The sequence below is a fragment of the Salvelinus sp. IW2-2015 genome, linkage group LG13, assembly GCF_002910315.2.
Source record: "Salvelinus sp. IW2-2015 linkage group LG13, ASM291031v2, whole genome shotgun sequence".
NCBI lineage: Eukaryota > Metazoa > Chordata > Actinopteri > Salmoniformes > Salmonidae > Salvelinus > Salvelinus sp. IW2-2015.
In genome coordinates, this window is record NC_036853.1 from 47,789,422 (window position 1) to 47,810,734 (window position 21,313).

General features: G+C 46.1%; 1 protein-coding gene across 1 annotated transcript in view; it reads right to left on the reverse strand.

Annotated features, from left to right (window-relative positions):
* LOC111971721 (uncharacterized) overlaps positions 1 to 21,313 on the reverse strand; it is a 233,612-nt gene that overhangs the window by 14,690 nt on the left and 197,609 nt on the right. Inside the window, exons 3-4 of the mRNA XM_023998558.3 lie at positions 18,362 to 18,454; positions 16,549 to 16,713 (exon numbers count right to left, since the gene is read on the reverse strand). Coding sequence (XP_023854326.2) covers positions 16,549 to 16,713; positions 18,362 to 18,454 — 258 coding nt within the window. The remainder of the gene's footprint in view (positions 1 to 16,548; positions 16,714 to 18,361; positions 18,455 to 21,313) is intronic.

Sequence of the window (21,313 nt, forward strand, 5' to 3'; positions counted from 1 at the left end):
GATATATGAATGAGTGATGGTACAGAACGCATAGGCAAGATGCAGTAGATGCGTATTAGAGTACGGTATATACAATGAGAATGATACTGTAGGGTATGTAACATAAAGTGGCATAGTTTAAATGGCTGTGCGTACATGTATTACATAAAGATGTGCAGATGCAGAATGATATAGAGTACAGTATTATACTATACATTATAGATGGGTAATGTAGGATGTAACATGTTATATTAAGTGGCATTGTTTAAAGTGGGCTATGGGTACATTTTTACATAATTTCCATCAATTCCCATTTAAAGTGGCTGGAGTTGAGGTCAGTATGTGGCAGCGGCCGCTTAAATGTTAGGTGGGCTGTTTAACAGGTCTGATGGCCTTGAGATAGAAGCTGTTTTTCAGTCTCTCGGTCCTGTTTGATGCACCTGTACTTGAACCTCGCCTTCGGATGATAGCGGGTGAACAGGCAGTGGCTGGTTGTTGTCCTTGAAGATCTTTATGGCTTCCTGTGACATCGGGTGGTGTAGTTTGTCCTGGAGGGCAGGTTAGTTTGCCCCCGGATGCTTCTGCAGACCTCACTACCCTCTGGAGAGCCTTACGGTTGTGGGCGGAGCAGTTGCGTACCAGGCGGTGATACAGCCCGACAGGATTGCTCTCGATTGTGCATCTGCTAGAAGTTTGTGAGTGCTTTTGGTGACAAGCGAATTTCTTCAGCCCCATGAGGTTGAAGAGGCGCTGCTGCGCCTTCTTCACAACGCTGTCTGTGGGCGTGGGACCATTCAGTGTTTGTCCGTGGATGTGTTCTACCACGAGGAACTTAAAACTTTGCCACCTTCTCATACTAACCCGTCGATGTGGATAGGGGGTTGCTCCCTTGCTGTTTCCTGAAGTCCACAAATCACTCCTTTGTTTGTTGACGTTGAGGTTGAGGTTATTTCCTGACACCACACTCCGAGAGGCCCTCCCTCCTCCCTGTAGGCCGTCTCGTCGTTGTTTGCGTAATCAAAGCCTACCACTGGTAGTGTCATCCGCAAACTTGATGATTGAGTTGGAGGCGTGCATGGCCACGCAGTCGTGGGTGAACAGAGTACAGGGAGAGGGCTCAGAACGCACCCCTTGTGCGGCCCCAGTGTTGAGGAATCAGCGGGGGAGATGTTGTTACCTACCCTCACCACCTGGGGGCGGCCCGTCAGGAAGTCCATGACCCAGTTGCACAGGGCGGGGTCGAGGACCCAGGGTCTCGAGCTTGATGACGAGTTTGGAGGCGTACTATGGTGTTTAATGCTGAGCTGTAATCGATGAAACCAGCATTCTCACATAGGTATTCCTCTTGTTCCAGAGCGGTTAGGGCAGTGTTGCAGTGTTGGTTGCGATTGCGGCGTCTGTGCACCTATTGGGCGGTAAGCAAATGGAGTGGTCTAGGGTGTCCGGTAGGGGGAGGTGATATGGTCCTGACTAAGTCTCTCAAAGCACTTATGATACGGAAGTGAGTGCTACGGGCGGTAGGGCGTTTAGCTCAGTATACCTTAGCTTTCTTGGGAACAGGAACAATGGTGGCCTCTTGAAGCATGTGGGAACAGCAGACTGGGATAAAGGATTGATTGAATATGTCCGAAACAACACCCAGCCAGCTGGTCTGCGCATGCTCTTGAGGACGCGCGCTGGGACATGCCGTCTGGGCCTGCACCTTGCCGAGGTTAACACGTTTAAATGTTTACTCACCTCGAGCTGCAGGAAGGAGAGCCCGCAGGGTTTTGTAGGCGGGCCGTGTCAGTTGGCCACTGTATTGTCCTCAAAGCTGGCAAAAAAGTTATTTAGCCTGTCTGGGAGCAAGACATCCCTGGTCCGCGACGGGCTGGTTTCTTTTTCGTAATCCGTGATAACTGTAGACCCTTGCCACATTACCTCTGTGTCTGAGCTGTGAATTTCGACTCTATTTTGTCTCTGCTACTGGACTTAGCCTGCTTTGATTGCCTTGCGGAGAGAATAGCTACACTGTTTGTATTCGGTCATGGTTCGGTCACCTTGCCCTTGGTTTAAAAGCAGTGTTCGCGCTTTCGTTTTCACGCGGATGCTGCTCAATCCACGGTTTCTGGTTTGGGAATGTTTTTAATCGTTGCCTGTGGGGACGACATCGTCAATGCACTTCCTAATGAACTCGCTCACCGAATCAGCATATTCGTCAATGTTGTTGTTGGAACGCAATGCGGAACATATTCCAATCCGCGTGATCGAAGCAGTCTTTGAAGCGTGGAATGCAGATTGTCGGACCAGCGTTGAACAGACCTGAGCGCGGAGCTTGTTGTTTTAGTTTCTGCTTGAGGCTGGGAATCAACTAAAATTGGAGTCGTGGTTCAGCTTTTCCGAAAGGAGGGCGGGGGAGGCCTTATATGCGTCGCGGAAGCTTAGGTATAACAATGATCCAGGGTTTTACCAGCCCTGGTAGCACAATCGATATAGCTGATAGAATTAGATTTTGTTTTAGATAGCCTTGTTAAAATCCCCAGCTACGATGAATGCAGCCTCAGGGTGTGTGGTGGGGGGAGGGTTCCAGTTTACAAAGAGTCAGATAAAGTTCGTTCAGGGCCATACGATGTGTCTGCTTGGGGGGAATATATACGGCTTGATTATGATCGAGAGAATTCCCTTGGTAGATAATGCGCGTCGGAAATTTGCATTTGTGCAGGAGTTCTAGATTCAGGTGAACAGGAATGACTTGAGTTCCTGTTGTTGTATTGATGATCACACACACGCTCTCGTTAATCAAAGCATACCCCCCCGCCCCTCTTCTTACCAGGAAAGACTGTACTGTTTCTTCGGCGCGATGCGTGAAGAAACCAGCTGGCGCACCGATCCGTTAGCGTCTCTTGAGTTAGCCATGTCCGTGAAGCAGAAGCACCGTTGCAATCCCTGATGTCTCTCTGGAATGTTACCGTGCTCGGATTTCATGCAACCTTATTGTCAAAGAGACTGGACATGCGCGAGTATATGCTAGGGAGTGGAGCGCGATGCCCGTCTCCGAAGCCCGTGACCAGGAGACCGCTACGTTTTCCCCTTTTACGGCCGTCGCATTAGGGTCGGCCGGCTGGGATCAGATCCATTGTATTGGGTGGAAGGCAAAACACTGGATCCGTTTCGGAAAGTCATATTCCTGGTAGGAACGATGGTGAGTGACGTATCGTTATATTCAGTAGTTCCTCCCGACTGTATGTAATGAAACCTAAGATTACCTGCGGGTACCGATGTAAGAAATAACACATAAAAAAACAGAATTACTGCAATATTTTCCACGGAACGCGAAGCGAGGGCGCGCCATCTCGGCGGCGCCGGAAAGCCAAAACATCCTACTGTAAGCCAAACGTCAGCACAACAAACGATGTTCGTCTGGAGCTTCATGAAATGGTTTCCATGGCCGACAGCCACACACAAGTCTTAAGATCACCATGCGCCCAATGCTCAAGTCTGCTGGAGTTGTGTAAAGCTCATCCGCCATTGGACTCTGGAGCAGTGGAAACGCATATCTCTGAGTGATGAATCATGCTTCACCATCTTGGCAGTCCGACAAATGCAGGAGAAGGCTACCTGCCCAAATGCATTAGTGCCAACTTTAAGTTTGGTGAGGAGGAATGATGGTGTAGGCTGATTTTCATGGTTTGCGACTAAGCCTCTCAGTTCCAGCTGAAGGGAAATCTTAATTGCTATAGCATAGAAAGAATCTAGACGATTCTGTGCTTCCGATTTGTGACAACAGTTTAGGGAAGGCCCTTTCTGTTTCAGCCTGCACAAAGCAAGGTCCATACAGAAATGGTTTGTCGAGATCGGTGTGGAAGAACTTGACTGGCCTGCACAGAGCCCTGACTTCATCCCCAGCGAACACCTTTGGGATGAATCTTTCTGAACCGGAAGTCAGCTGAACCGGAAGTATCGGAAGTCTTCTGAACCGGAACCCCAACAGAAGCGAGCCACTAACTAGCTACTAGCTAGTAGTCAGCTAGCCACTGCTAGCGGTCATCAGCTACCTCTAGCACGAACAACTTTCGCCAGTCTGCACAGCACGACTCAAACAGAGCAAATCGGACTTACTTTTCTCCATATCTCCGGATTCCTACCCTTTTCTTTTTTTTTTCACATGGATCATCGCAGCTAGCTAGCTGCTATCCGAGTGGCACTCCTGGCTAACGTTCCTGTCCCGAAGCAAGAACCAATTAGCCTGGAGCTAGCCCTGCCAGGCCCATCTCCCGGCTAGCCAAAGAGGCCCATCAGCTACTCCCTGGCTACAATACCTATTTTGCCAACTGGCCCGGACCCCCGCCGACCCATCACGACGACCACCGACGTGATTTGCCCGAGAGGTTTTCTCAACTGGCTCACCGTCGCGTCATCCCCTGAATGCCCATCCGTTAGCTGCTAGCCGCGGCCTGCTAGCTGTCTAGAACACATCGGACTGTTAGCTTAAGAGGCCCATCGGACAAATTCTTTGGCCACCATACCTATTTTGCCAATTGGCCTGGTTTACCACACGGAGCCCTGCTGATCTGTCTGCCGACGTAATAGCACGAGGGGCCACAACAGACTTTTGTCCTCGCGACGTCCCTCCAAGGCCTTTCTGCTAACTTGCTAGCTTCCTGAAGCCACTCACTGGATCCCTTTGATTCACTCGGTACGCATGCGTCTCGCTAACTCAATACGCCTTGTCCATTGCTGTTTTGGTTAGTATTTATTGCCTTATTTCACTGTAGAGCCTCTAGCCCTGCCAATACGCTTATTTAACACTTTAGTTCCACCTACCACACATGCGATGACATCACCTGGTTTAAATGATATTTCTAGAGACAAAATCTCTTTCATCGTCACTCTATGCACAGGTTTACCCCCACTGTATTCACATCCTACCAACCTTTGTCTGTACATTATGCCTTGAATCTACTCTACCGTGCCCAGAAATCTGCTCCTTTTACTCTCTGTTCCGAACGTACTAGGCGACCAGTTCTTTTAGCCTTTAACCGTACCCTTATCCTACTCCTCCTCTGTTCCTCTGGTGATGTGGAGGTTAATCCAGGCCATGCAGTGCCTAGCTACACTCCCCAGGCGCTATCATTTGTTGACTTCTGTAACCGTAAAAGCCTTGGTTCATGCATGTTAACATTAGAAGCCTCCTCTCTAAGTTTGTTTATTCACTGGCCTAGCACACTCTGCCAACCCGGATGTCTAGCTGTGTCTGAATCCTGGCTCAGGAAGACTACCAAAAACCCTGAAATTTCCATCCCTAACTATAACATTTTCCGACAAGAAGAACTGCCAAAGGGGGCGGTGTAGCAATCTACTGCAGAGATAGCCTGCAGAGTTCTGTCTTACTATCCAGGTCTGTACCCAAACAATTCGAGCTTCACTTTTAAAAATCCACCTTTCCAGAAACAAGTCTCTCACCGTTGCCGCTTGCTATAGACCACCCTCTGCCCCCAGCTGTGCCCTGGACACCATATGTGAACTGATTGCCCCCATCTATCTTCAGCGCTCATGCTGCTAGGTGACCTTAACTGGGACATGCTTAACACCCCGGCTATCCTACAATCAAGCTTGATGCCCTCAATCTCACACAAATTATTAATGAACCCACCAGGTACAACCCCAAATCCATAAACACGGGCACCCTCATAGATATCATCCTAACCAACTTGCCCTCCAAATACACCTCTGCTGTTTTCAACCCAGATCTCAGCGATCACTGCCTCATTGTCTGCATCCGTAATGGGTCCGCGGTCAAACGACCACCCCTCATCACTGTCAAACGCTCCCTAAAACACTTCAGCGAGCAGGCCTTTCTAATCGACCTGGCCGGGTATCCTGGAAGGATATTGACCTCATCCCGTCAGTAGAGGATGCCTGGTCATTCTTTAAAAATGCCTTCCTCACCATCTTAAATAAGCATGCCCCGTTTCAAAAAAAAATTGAACCAGGAAAATATATAACCCTTGGTTCTCTCCAGACCTGACTGCCCTTGACCAGCACAAAAACATCCTGTGGCGTTCTGCAATAGCATCGAATAGCCCCCATGATATGCAACTTTTCAGGGAAGTTAGGAACCTAAATAAACAGGCAGTAAGAAAGCTAAGCCAAGCTTTTTCAAGCAGAAATTTGCATCCTGTAGCACAAACTCAAAAACGTTCTGGGACACTAAAGTCCATGAGCACCTCCTCCCAGCTGCCCACTGCACTGAGGCTAGAAACACGGCCACCACCAATAAATCCACTATAATTGAGAATTTCAATAAGCATTTTTCTACAGCTTGCCATCGCTTCCACCTGGGTACCTCTACCCCAGGAACAGTCCTGCACCCCCCACAGCAACTCGCCCAAGCCTCCCCCATTTCCCCTTCACCCAAATCCAGATAGCTAATGTTCTGAAAGAGCTGCAAAATCTGGATCCCTGCAAATCAGCCGGGCTAGACAATCTGGAACCTCTCTTTCTAAAATATCTGCCGAAATTGTTGCAACCCCTATCACTAGTCTGTTCAACCTCTCTTTCGTATCATCTGAGATTCCCAAAGATTTGAAAGCTGCCGCGTCATCCCCCTCTTCAAAATAGGATGGATATAGGTCTTAGCAGTTTGGGTCTAGAGTGTCTCCCCCTTTGAAGAGGGGCGATGACCGCGCAGCTTTCCAATCTTTGGGATCTCAGAGATTGAGGACAAAGAGAGGTTGAACAGACTATGATAGTTGCAACAAATTTCGGCAGATCATTTAGAAAGAGAGGTTCCAGCATTGGGTCTTAGCCCGGCGATTTGCAGGGATCCAGATTTTGCAGCTTCTTTCAGGAAACATTAGCTATCTGGATTTGGGTGAAGGGAAATGGAGGGAGAGGCTTGGGCGGAGTTGCTGTTTGGGGGTGAGGACTGTTGACCGGGGCCGGGCGGTAGAGGTCAGCCAGTGGAAAGCCCATGCAAGCTGTAGAAAAAATGCTTATTGAAATCTCAATTATAGTGGATTTATTCGGTGGAGATGGCCGTGTTTCCAGCCTCAGGTGCAGTGGGCAGCTGCGGAGGATGCGTGCTATGGACTTTAGTGGTCCCAGAACGTTTTTGATTGTCTAACAGGATGCAATTTCTGCTCTGTTGAAAAAAGCTGCGCTTAGCTTTCTTAACTGTCCTGTTTATTTAGGTTCCTAACTTCCCTGAAAAGTTGCATATCATGGGGCTATTCGATGCTATTGCAGAACGCCACAGGATGTTTTTTGCTTGGTCAAGGGCAAGTCAGGTCTGGAGAGAACAAGAGGGCTTTATATATTTTCCTGGTTCCCATTTCCAAATTTTTTTTTTGAAACGCGGCATGCTATTTAAGATTGAGGAAGCAATTTTTAAAGAATTGACCAGGCATCCGGTCTACTGACGGGATGAGGGTCAATATCCTTCCGGCATACCCGGGCAGGTCGATTAGAAAGGCTGCTCAGCTGAAGTGTTTAGGGAGCGTTTGACAGTGATGAGGGTGGTCGATTTGACCGCGGACCCATTTTAACGGACTGCAGACAATGAGGCAGTGATTCGCTGAGACTTGGTTGAAAACAGCAGAAAGGGGGTATTGGAGGCGCAAGTTGTTAGATTGATATCTATGAGGGTGCCCGTTTGTTTATGGATTTGGGGGTACCTGGTGGGCTCATTAATATTGTGTGAGATTGAGGGCATCAGCTTGATGTAGGAATAAGCCGGGGTGTTAAGCATGGTCCCAGTTTTAGCGTCAACTAGCAGCCATGAGCGCTGAAGATAGTATTGGGGGGCAATCAGTTCACATATGGTGTTCCAGGGCACAGCTGGGGGCAGAGGGTGTCTATAGCAAGCGGCAAACGGTGAGAGACTTGTTTCTGGAAAAGGTGGATTTTTTAAAAAGTTAGAAAGCTCGAGATTGTTGGGTACAGCCCATGGATAGTAAGACAGAACTCTGAGGCTATCTCTGCAGTAGATTTGCAACACCGCCCCCTTTGGCAGAGTTAACTATCTTGTCGGAAAATGTTATTAGTTAGGATGGAAATTTCAGGCGTTTTTGGTTAGTCTTCCTGAAGCCAGGGATCAGGACCACAGCTGGACATTCCGCGGTTCAGAGTGTGCTAGGCCAGTGAATAAACACAACTTAGAAGAGGAGGCTTCTATCGTTAACATGCATGAAACCAAGGCTTTTACGGTTACATAAGTCAACAAATGATAGCGCCTGGGGAGTGTAAGCAGGCACTGCATGGCCGGGATAACCTCCACATCACCAGATGGAACAGAGGAGGAGTTAGGATAAGGGTACGGATTAAAGGCTTAAAAGAACTGGTCGCCTAGTACGTTCGGAACAGAAGTAAAAGGAGCAGATTTCTGGGCACGGTAGAGTAGATTCAAGCATAATGTACAGGACCAAAGGTATCGTAGGATGTGTGAATACAGTGAGGGTAAACACCGCTGATCACGGTAACGTGCATAGAGTTGACGATGAAAGAGATTTTGTCTCTAGAAATATCATTTAAACACGGTGATGTCATCGCATGTGTCGGTAGGTGGAACTAAAGTGTTAAAAATGCGTATTGAGCAGGGCTAGAGGGCCTCTTACAGTGAAATAAGGCAATAAAATACTAACCAAAACAGCAATGGACAAGCGTATTGACTGTTTAGCGAGAGGCATGCGTAGCCGAGGTGAATCAAGGAGTCCAGTTGAGGGCTTCAGGCAGCTAGCAAGTTAGCAGAAAGGCCTTGGAGGGACTGGCGCCGACGGACAAAAAGTCTGGTTGTGGGCCCCCTCGTGCTAATTACGTCTGGCCAGACAGACAGCAGCGGCTCCGTGGTTTAAACCAGGCCAATTGCAAAATAGTATGTGTGGGGCCAAAGAAGTTGTCCGATGCGGCCTTCTTCAACGCAACAGTCCGATGTGTTCTGACAGCGTAGCAGGCCAGCGGCTAGCAGGCAACGGATGGGACATTCATCAGGATGACGCCGACGGGGAGCCAGCTTGAGAAAACCCTCTCGGCGCAAATCACGTCGATTGCGGTGGTCCAGTCGTGATGGGTCGGCGGGGTCCGGGCCAGTTGGCCAAAATAGGTAGTGTAGCCCAGGGAGTAGCTGATGGGCCTCTTTGGCTAGCCGGGAGATGGGCCCTGGCAGGGCTAGCTCCAGGCTAATGCGTTCTTGCTTCGGACAGGAACCGTTAGCCAGGAGTGGCCACTCGCGATAGCAGCTAGCTAGCTGCCGATGATCCATGTAGAAGAAAAAAAATTAGAAAAGTAGGAATCCCGGAGATTATGAGTGGAAAAGTAACCGATTTGCTCTGATTTTGAGTCGTGCACTGTGCAGACTGGCGAAGTGTCAGTGCTAGAGGTAGTGCATGACCGCTACAGTGGCTAGCTGACTACTAGCTAGTAGCTAGTTAGCTGGCTCGCTTCTGTTGGGTTCCGGTTTCAGAAGACTTCGATACTGCGGTTCATCTGACTTCCGGTCAGAAGGGAATTCATCCCAAAAGGTGTTCGCTGGGGATGAAGTCAGGGCTCTGTGCAGGCAGTCAAGTTCGCTTCCACACCGATCTTCGACAAACCATTCTGTATGGACCTTGCTTTGTGTGCAAGGCTGAAACAGGAAAGGGCCTTCCCTAAACTGTTGGTCACAAAGTGGAAGCCACAGAAACGTTCTAGATTTTCTTTCTATGCTATAGCATTTAAGATCTCCCTTCACTGGGAACTGAGAGGCTTAGTCCAACCATGGAAAATCAGCCCTACACCATCATTCCTCCTCACCAAACTTTAAAGTTGCGCACTATGCATTTGGGCATGGTAGCCTTCTCCGGCATTTGTCGGACTGCCAGATGGTGAAGCATGATTCATCACTCCAGAGAATGCGGTTTCACTTGCTCCAGTGTCAATGGCGATGAGCTTTACCACAACTCCAGCAGACGCTTGGCATTGCTGTTGAATCTTAGACTGTGTGTGGCTGCTCGGCCATGGAAAACCCATTTCATGAAGTCCAGACGAACAGTTGTTTGTGCTGACGTTGCTCCGAGAGATGCTTTGGCTTCCCGGCGCCGACCGAGATGGCCGCCCCGCTTCGCCGTTCCTTTGGGAAATATGCAGTATTCGTTTTTTTTATGTGTTATTTCTTACATCGTTACCCCAGGTAATCTTAGGTTTCATTACATACATCGGGAGGAACTAACTGAATATACGATAACGTCAACTCACCATCGTTCCTTACCAGGTAATATGACTTTCCCGAAACGGATCCAGTGTTTTGCCTTACCACCCAAACAATGGATCTGATCCCAGCCGGCGAACCCTATGCGACGCCGGTAAAGGGGCAACGTAGCGGTCTCTTGGTCAGGCTCGGAGACGGGCACATCGCGCACCACTCCCTAGCATACTACTCGCCAATGTCCAGTCTCTTGACAATAAGGTTGATGAAATCCGAGCACGGGTAACCATTCCAGAGGAACATCAGGGATTGCACGTTCTCTGCTTCACGGAAACATGGCTAACTCAAGAGACGCTAACGGAAGTCGGTACAGCCAAGCTGGTTTCTTCACGCATCGCGCCGACAGAAACAACATCTTTCTTGGTAAGAAGAGGGGCGGGGGTATGCCTTATGATTAACGAGACGTGTGTGTGTCATCATAACAACACACAGGAACTCAAGTCATTCTGTTCACCTGATCTAGAACTCCTCACAATCAAATGTACGACGCATTATCTACCAAAAGAGAATTCTCTTCGATCATAATCACAGCCGTATATATTCCCCCCCAAGCAGACACATCGATGGCCCTGAACGAAACTTATCTTACTCTTTTGTAAACTGGAAACCACCACCACCCTGAGGTGCTTCATCGTAGCTGGGGATTTTAACAAGCTAATCTAAAAACAAAACTCCCTAAATTCTATAGCATATCGATGTGCTACCAGGGCTGGTAAAACCCTGGATCATTGTTATTACTAACTTCCGCGACGCCATATAAGGCCCTCCCCGCCCTCCTTTCGGAAAAGCTGACCACGACTCCATTTGTTGATTCCAGCCTACAAACAGAAAACTAAAACAACAAGCTCCCGCCGCTCAGGGTCTGTTCAACGCTGGTCCGACCAATTGATTCCACGCTTCAAGACTGCTTCGATCACGCGGATTGGAATATGTTCCGCATTCGTCCAACAACAACATTGACGAATATGCTGATTCGGTGAGCGAGTTCATTAGAAGTGCATTGACGATGTCGTACCCACGCAACGCATTAAAACATTCCCAAACCAGAAACCGTGGATTGACGGCAGCATTCGCGTGGAACTGAAAGCGCGAAAACCACTGCTTTTAACCAGGGCAAGGTGACCGGAACATGATCCGAATACAAACAGTGTAGCTATTCTCTCCGCAAGGCAATCAAACAGCTAAGTCCAGTACAGAGACAAAATAGAGTCGCAATTCAACAGCTCAGACACAAGAGGTATGTGGCAGGGTCTACAGTCTATCACGGGACTTACAAAGAAAAACCAGCCCCGTCGCGGACCAGGATGTCTTGCTCCCAGACAGGCTAAATAACTTTTTGCCCGCTTTGAAGGACAAATACAGTGCCACTGACACGGCCCGCTACCAAAACCTGGGGCTCTCTTCACGCAGCCGAGTGAGTAAAACATTTAAACGTGTGTAACCCTCGCAAGGCTGCAGGCCCAGACGGCATTCCCAGCCGCGTCCTCAGAGCATGCGCAGACCAGCTGGCTGTGTGTGTTTACGGACATATTCAATCAATCCTATCCCAGTCTGCTGTTCCCACATGCTTCAAAGAGGGCCACCATTGTTCCCTGTTCCCCAAGAAAGCAAGGTAACTGAGCTAAACGACTACCGCCCCGTAGCACTCACTTCCGTCATCATGAAGTGCTTTGAGAGACTAGTCAAGGACCATATTCACCTTCCACCCTACCGGACACCCTAGACCCACTCCAATTTGCTACCGACCCAATAGGTCCACAAGACGACGCAAATCGCAAACCACACTGCCACACTGCCCTTAACCCATCTGGAACAAAGAGAATACCTATGTGAGAAATGCTTTCATTCGATTAACAGCTCAGCATTTAACACCATAGTACCCTCCAAACTTCTCATTCAGCTCGAAGACCCTGGGGTCTCGCCCCGCCCTTGTGCAATGGGTCCTGACTTCCTACGGGCCGCCCCCAGTGGTGAGGGTAGGTAACAACATCTCCACCCCGCTGATCCTCAACACTGGGGGCCCACAAGGGGTCGTTCTGAGCCCTCTCCGTAACTCCCTGTTCACCCACGACTGCGTGGCCCATGCACGCCTCCAACTCAATCATCAAGTTTGCGGATGCACACTACAGTGCGTAGCGCTTGATTACCAACCAACGACGAGACGGCCTACAGGGAGGAGGTGAGGGCCCTCGGAGTGTGGTGTCAGGAAAAATAACCTACACACTCAACGTCAACAAAACAAAGGAGATGATTGTGGACTTCAGGAAACAGCAGAGGGAGCACCCCCCTATCCACATCGACGGAGTCAGTAGTGGAGAAGGTGGGAAAGTTTTAAGTTCCTCGGTTTACACATCACGGACAAACTGAATGCGTCCACCCACACAGACAGCGTTGTGCAAGGAAGGCGCGGCACAATGCAGCCTCTTCAACCTCAGGAGGCTGAAGAAAATTCGGCTTGTCACCAAAAGCACTCACAAACTTCTACAGATGCACAATCGAGAAGCATCCTGTCGGGCTTGTATCACCGCCTGCTACGCAACTGCTCCGCCCACCAACCGTAAGGCTCTCCAGACGGTAGTGAGGTCTGCAAACGCATCACCGGGGGCAAACTACCTGCCCTCCGAGGACACCTACACCACCCGATGTCACAGGAAGGCCATAAAGATCATCAAAGGACAACAAACCACCCCAAGCCACTGGCCTGTTCACCCCGCTATTCATCCAGAAGGCGAGGTCAGAAGGTGCATCAACAGGGACCGAGAGACTGAAAAAAGCTTCTATCTCAGCGCCAGTCCAGACTGCTAACAGCCACCACTAACATTTAGCGCCGCTGCCAACATACTGACTCAAAACTCCAAGCCACTTTAAAAATGGGAATTGATGGACAATTATGTAAAAATGTACCACTAGCCACTTTAACAATGCCACTAATATAATGTTTACACTACCCTACTTACCCATTCTCATATGTATATGGTATATACTGTACTCTATTCATCTACTGCATCTTGCCATCTTTATGTAATACATGCTCACCACTAGCCACTTTAAACTATGCCACTTTATGTTTACATACCCTACAGTACTCATCTCATATGTAACTATACCGACTCTATACCATACTACTGCATCTTGCCTATGCCGTTCTGTACCATCCACTCATTCATATATCTTTTAGTACATATTCTTTATCCCTTTACACTGTGTGTATAAGGTAGTAGTTGTGGAATTGTTAGGTTAGATTACTTGTTGTTATTACTGCATTTGTCGGAACTAAGAAGCACAAGCATTTCCTACACTCGCATTAACATCTGCTAACCCATTGTTATGTGACAATAAAATTTGATTTCATTGATTGATTTGATGTTTTGGGACTCTGTACGTGAGTGTGTGCAATGCAGGACAAGACCTTATTTTTACGCGCGCTAACACGCTTCAACACTCGGCGGCCCGTTCTCTGAGCTTGTGTGGACCTACCAGCTTTTGCGCCGAGCCCACTGGTTGTTCCTAGGACATTTTCAACAATAACAGCAATTACAGTTGACCAGGGCAGAATTTGATGAACTGACTTGTTAGAAGGTGCATCCTATGACGGTGCCCGTGGACAGTCACTGACTTCTTCAGTAAGACCATTCTTACTTGCCAATTTTTCTCTATTGGAGATTGCATGGCTGTGGTGCTCGATTTTATAATACACCTGTCAGCAACGGGTGTGGCTGAAATAAGCCAAAATCCATTCATTTGAAGGGTTACCACATTCTTTTTTGGTATATATACAGTGCTATATCAAGAAAATAATTTAAGACCCCTTTGACTTTTTCCAAATTTTGTAAGTTACAGCCTTATCCTTAAAATTATTTAAAAATAAATAATTGCTCATCCAATCACACACAATAACTTTACTCAGACCCTTTACTCAGTACTTTGTTGAAGCACCTTTTGGCAGCGATTAAGCCTTTAGCTTTCTTGGGTCTGACTCAACAAAGCTTGGCACACCTGGTATCTTCCCATTTCTCTCTTGCAGATCCTGCCAAGCTCTTGTCAGGTTGAATGGGGAGCGTTGCTGCACAACGATGTTGTCGGCGTTCAAGTTGGGCTTCTGTTGGGGCACTCAATTGGACATTCAGAGACTGTCCAAGAAGCCACTCCTTGCATTTCTGGCTTGTGCTTAGGTCGTTGTCCCTATTGGAAGGTTTGAACCTTTTTGCCCCAGTTTGCAGGTCCTGAAGTGCTCTGGAGCAGGTTTTCATCAAGGAATCTTTCTGTACTTAGCCTCTGTTCATCTTTCCCCTCGACTCCTGACGAGTGCTTCCGAGTCCCTGCCGCTGAAAAAATCATCCCACAGCATGATGCTGCCACCATCATGCTCACTGTAGGGATGTGCCAGGTTGCCTCCAGATGGACGCTTGGTATCAGGCCAAAGAGTTCATCTTGTTTCCTCAGACCAGAGAATCTTCTCAGGTCTGAGCAGTCTTTAGATGCCTTTGGCAAAACTCAAGCGAGGGCTTGTCATGTGCCTTTTTACTGAGAATGGGTTTACAGGTCGGGCCACTCTACCATAAAGGCCTGCTTGGTGAGTGCTGCAGAGGGATGGATGGTCCTTCTGGAAGGTTCTTCCCATTCTCCACAGAGGAACTCTGGAGCTTCTGTCACGTCTGCCAATTCCAGGTTCTTGGTCCCCTCCCTACCAAGGCCCTTCTTTCCCCCGATTGCTCAGTTTGGCCGGGTCGGACAGCTTTCTTAGGAAGAGTCTTGTGTGGTTTCAAAACTTGTTGTCCATTTAAGAATGCATGGAGGCCACTGTGGGATCTTCAATCTGCAAGAATCTGTTTGGTACGCCTTCGCCAGATCTGTGCCCTCGACAAATCCTGTCTTCGAAGTTCTACGCACAATTCCTTCGACCTCATGGCCTGAAGTGCTTGGACATGCAGCTGTTTCAACTGGTGGACCTTATATAGGAAGGTGTGTGCCTTTCATAAATCATTGTCAATTCCAATTGAAATTACAAACAGTGCGATTCCAAGTTGTAGAAACATTCAAGGATGATCAATGGAAACCGATTGCAGCTGAGCTCAATTTCGCAGTTCTCATTCAGCAAAGGGGTCTGAAGTACTTATGTAAATAAGGTTATACTTTCCGAAGGCACTGTATGTGTATTAAGGACACCTCTTACAATGTTCCTAACCAGTAGCTGGTACCACGCCGTGCTGCATAAAGGAAAAATGCAGAGTCAGTGGTCCTGCTCCACATGAATTGCTTTGACGTTGTTGATTTCTTTTATTGGTACATCCATAAAATAATCATAGACATACATGCATCAATAATCTGTTTGTGTTTTTAGGAGATTTGCCCTATTTTCACTGATATGCCTAAATTCTATAACCACATGTTTATCTTATTAGGCCTGGTTTTTTAGTTATATAATAACCTACATTCAATGCATTTCAAGATAATCCTTTGGGCCCAATATCAGGTTGTTAAAAATTAAACCTAAATGGGAATGCCTTTTTTAACTGTGCAATTGAAGACAATCTAGGGCCTATGTTTTAACTTTGTGTTTCAATTGAGAATTATAAGACGTTTCAAACGTTTATGCTAACTCTATCGGCAAGGTGGATTTGATTGCCAACTGAGGCCTTGCGAGGTTTGAAACAGGAGTGAAGCAGTGTGTTCAATAAACGGATAATGAGGGTAATTTATAAAAATCTTGCGCTTCAACCTATGCAGTTGTTATGCATGCTGTAACATATGTTGCCAAGAATTATAAGAGTAAGGCAAATTGATGTGTCATGCAAAAATGATATCAACTTAACGTTTTATCATGTGCTAACATTGGTAAGTATAAATCAAACTAAAAGGGTCTCAGCGTTAAGATTCATCACGACAGGTTTGAGTTATACTGCAAAGGAAAAAGATGATATGCTCATTAACATTGTTGCAAAGTGGTGGGTATCTAAACTATCGCATTGAGGCATCGCCAGCTGAATTGAACGCTTCAGACTTACAACAGGATGAATGTACTTACGTCAAATCGTGCCCTTCAATGTGTTACTAAATCAAGCAGTAAACGTGTTCCACCTGAACACGGTGGTCTGATATGACTGTACCTGCTGCGGGACTCTTATGACTAAAGAGGCTTCCTGCATAGCTTTTTTTTTAACCATAAGAATAGGAGTAACATGTCTCTCGTCTCAGCACTTACGACCAATTTTCTACTCACAAGACTTCTAAGAGTAAGAGTACTGATCTAGGATCAGGCCCCCACCTGGTCAGCACTCCTACTCTGAGAYGCTTTGTGGATAAGGGCCCTGACCTAATYCCAAACAGACAGTAGTTCACAGTGGACTCACCTCAGTGAGACTGTGTGTGGTCCTGTGCTGCTCAGCTTGTTCCTCTGCGGGTTCAGGAAGAGGTGTAGTCTGGTTGTCATCTATGACCATGGTCCCCTCAGTGTTCCCCAYACCCTCCTCACACCCCTCCTCCTTCACTAGCAGCCCCTCTGGACCCTCCTCCTCCTGGAAYAGACAGCTGATACAGATTACACTCCCTCAGGTACGTACACARACTACGTTTGAGTCCTATACTGTAGTTACAGAATGATGTAATTGTTGTTAAATTCATCATGGTGGACATAAATATGTCTAACAAAGCCAACTAAACTATTCTGACATGTACAGTAGGTGTTTGTTCGTGTGTGGGTTTTTGTAGATATATTTAGTAAGTCTATAATGGTTATAAAGCGCTGTTGGGTGTATGCAGAATAGGGTGAGATCGGATGTGATGTGTACTAAAGAAAGTCTCAATGAAAGTCTTAGAATAAAAAGTCCCATTTTGTGTAAAAAAAAAAAAACATAAACAAGTTTTAAATTACACAATAATAAAAATACACCATAAAAATCAGCATGAACTTGATGAACTGCATTAATTTTCTCATTAAAAGTGTCTTAAAAAAAAATGTAAGTGCTTGACTGAAAGTAATTAAATACGCATTTGTGAACATCATATTGTTACACAGTACAAACAATATGTAACYTACTTTTTAGGGTTATATATGCCTTATATATCACACAGTGCCTGGATGCAATATTCTACCCAGGAATGTTCAACACTGAAATCTGTTACTCTTGTTATTCCAAATGTATCTGTGGATATTTTCTGCTGACAACAATAAAAATGTATATTTGTCTTTAATGGTTTATTCTAAACATCAGGAACGAATTGAGTGGAATGGTTCTTCTGCTGGTGTATCCTGAGGTAGCTCCTCTCTGAGAACCTCTTCCCACAGTGTGTACAGGCGAACGGCCTCTCTCCCGTGTGGACCTTCAGGTGGATCTTCAGATGGTGCTGGTGGGAGAACCTCTTCTCACAATGGGGGCCAGTGTAGGATTTCCCCCGTGTYGACCCTCTGGTGCCTCTTCAGGTTGCCAGCCTGGGCGAAGTGCATGTGACACTGGGTACTACTYAAGGATTTATCCCGTGTGGAACCACCTTCTGGAGGCAGCTAAAGCCTTTGTTACAGAACATGCAGAGGAACCGTTTCTCTTTACTACCGCCCGATGTGTCTTCCCCTCCCTGAACCTGGGCTCTAGCCCTGTCARTTGAGTTCAATACCTGATCGAAAAGGCCGTGTGAATTGGAAGGCCCCATCGACATGGACACTGGGTTGTGATCTGATTTGGATTTGTCTCTAAGCTTTTCATGTAATCTAAGAAGTCTCTGTKCTGTGAGTGTCTGTCTCCTAGGTGACTATCTGCATTCCATGTGAAAGGAATGTCACCCTCCACTTTATCTACCACTATAACTTCACCTTTCTTATCTAGGCACCCTTCAYAGTATACACTACCACTGTACTGGTTCCAGTCCTCTCTAGACAGATCAGTCTGTGTCTCTAAACCCAAYGATATGTTGCCAGGGTCCATCTCTGTAGCGTAAGAACAAGACAGATCATCACCTCCAGTGTGTAACGCATCACCATCTACACAAGAATTAACAGCCCTTTGGCTCTGGTGAAATACCAGTAAATACTCTGAGCCGGGAGCAGGAAGACAGCCCAGTCTGCCCAGCCCCTCTGGGTCTGATCTGTGGTCAGATCCTGTGCTCAAYAGCCTGTGTGTTACCGTTAGATGTCTCTGACATTAGGATGGCGTTCGGCGTGCCACTGACCTCTGTGATGCTGTGTCGTTGGTCCTCTTCTTCAGTCCTCTCCTMCTTGACCAGGGACGATCCTCCAGGACTTGCAGCCTCTGTATCTGCATCCTGACACAAGAAGAGGAGAGGTTATTACCAGTACATGGGAGCTTAGTAAAATAATGAGGATAATTCAGATGTCATAGGGAAGTCTCACAAACTCCTCTTATGGCAGATAAATGAGGATGTACGCAAGTGAATGTATGAGGATGTAAGCAAGTGAATGTAGGGTTTACATACCCTACATTACTCATCTCATATGTATATACTGTACTCTATACCATTTACTGCATCTTGCATATGCCGTTCTGTACCATCACTCATTCATATATCTTTATGTACATATTCTTTATCCCTTTACACTTGTGTGTATAAGGTAGTAGTTGTGGAATTGTTAGGTTAGATTACTTGTTGGTTATTACTGCATTGTCGGAACTAGAAGCACAAGCATTTCACTACACTCGCATTACATCTGCTAACCATGTGTATGTGACAAATAAAATTTGATTTGATTTGAATAGCTGAGGGGAGCCTTTCTGAAATGAACTCACACATTTTGATGTACTGTTACAACTAACCTCTATCACAATAAAGTGCTGGGTTGAGTTCCACTCCCCTCATCAACAGTGATTGGTTGGTCATCCTCCATGTATTATGTCCCGCTGGCTTCACAAAGTTCCTGTGGCCTCCAGTGAGATGTCCTTCACCTGAGAGAGTTATTGGGGGAAAATAGGTGGTTAGTTAGGTACTGTCAACACTGAACGCTATATTGTACAATATTGACAGTTTAGAATTGGCCAGGATGTAAAATTACACTTTGCATAACTTCTTGATACACTATTTATTGATTGATTGATTATGTTCCATTCACTATTGTTTTAATGAGTTAATATAGTAATAGCAGTAAATCAAGAATCTGGTTATGGATATGTGATGTATTGTGCAATATAGCTAAGTAATTCAGGGGGAATTATTGCAAACGATTCTACAAACTGTCCTAAGACCCCAATTTCTGGTTTAACACGGTCTAGTCACACCATGTGCAGAGGGGGCCCCGCCCTGCAGCAGCCTTCTGCAAAATGTATCTCTTTTGCCATTCCTCTGTATCGGTCAAAATCTTGACACTACTGAGGACGACTGGAGTGTGCGTCGCTTCTCGCGTTGTCCTGCTCGGGCGCGCTCCCGTGACACCTTTCAGCTCCAGTAAGCTGTAGTTTCCTCCGCAAACCCTGTTTTCTTTTCTGGCTTTGAGTTATTTCCAAACGAAACACTGCATAGTCGTGTCTTACGAGTTTACAGACCATCTGCCACGGCTGCAATTCGCTAGCACCTCCATAATGGAGGCTATTATGAGTGTGAAAAACTCCATCGGCCATTGTTTGCTAACAACTAGCAAGCTAGAGTTACATAGATAACATATATCAACCAAGTCCTGTCTCACAAACGCGATTTAAAGCAGGCATAAGTATGTGATGCTGAGCAGTTAAATTCGTAAATTTTGAGTTCCATAGTGTTAATGTCTAATAAAAATCCTAACGAGAAAATTGTGTCTTGGTCACTCGTTTACGTCAATACTGTATCTGGTTTTTAAATGGCGGTTGGAAACCAAAAAAGGTGCATTACGCCACCAATTGGACTGGAGTGTGAGTCCATTACAGCGTGATACAAAAAAAAAAAATGGGGGAAAGGAAAGAGAAAATGTCCCAACCAACTAAACCCTACACGCCATAGAGCCCCACATGGAAGACCAATATTTGTATAACTAACCAAAGATTGAAATAAGCCTGTCGTTTCCAATGGGAGCAAATAAATCATAGCGGGCAGAACAAGCAGGAGGTGGGCAGAGCCAAGCACAAGCTAGTGAGATCCTATTGGTGCGTTCAAGCATATATTTGCATATTTCCGTTATGGAACGCCTAGTCTGAAGTGCGCTCGTGCAATAACTCATTCTAAACAAAGCAATTGTTTTTAAAACTTTGGCAAAGAGTAAAGTCTACAAAACGCAATCCACTCTGTTTGTTACAAATTCTAGTTTTGGAAACAGAAAACTGTATGGAGATCAAATGTGATGAGAAAATTTGCTGGAAAATCAATTTTGCTCTCCCACTTCTGGCCACCGGGCTTCCTCTCATCACCATATTTGGTAGTGAGTGGAAACGCCAACCGGATGCTTCATATTAATACATCTGGTGAAACATCTGGTGAAATATCTGAATCATTGTTCTATCTGTGGTGGCGGTGTCATAATACCCTTAAAACCTAGCGGTCAAACACGGAAATGGTTCCAATCGTTTTTCCACCATTCATTTTTACCATAGGGGATTTTAGAAACACTTAAATTAAGGGCTGTGTTTTGTGTAGCTTTACCCTGGTGTGACTTTTTGATAACTATGTAATTCTCTCGGACAAGGTGAATTTGATCAATATTCAGCTCTATTTACTCTAAGATTTAAAATGCTAATTAGCATCAAAGTAGACATCATGCAAGACTACAAATCTCTGCAAGCTCCTGAACGTCATATCTAGCTGGCACCTTTGCTAACAGGTAAATTAAGAAATGTAGCCAATTTATTCATTACTACATTTAGCTAACATTGGATAGTTAATGCAGAGATTCTTACTTTTGCCTAGATTCTGCAGTCTCGTCCAGATCATCATGACATTTTTAGTTTTTTATGATAGCCACATTAGCAGCCGATTAGCATTTCATTTGTTGGGGTTAAATACAGGCGAATATATTGATAAAAGTCACCTGGTCCGAGTTTTTCCACATTTTGTTAGGTTACAGCCTTATTCTAAAATTATTTATTATTTTTCCCTCAACAATCTACATATAACGACAAAGCAACAACAACAAAAATTTGAAAATATTGCTAATTTAGAAAACAAAATAAACTGAAATATAATATTTACATAAGTATTCAGTCC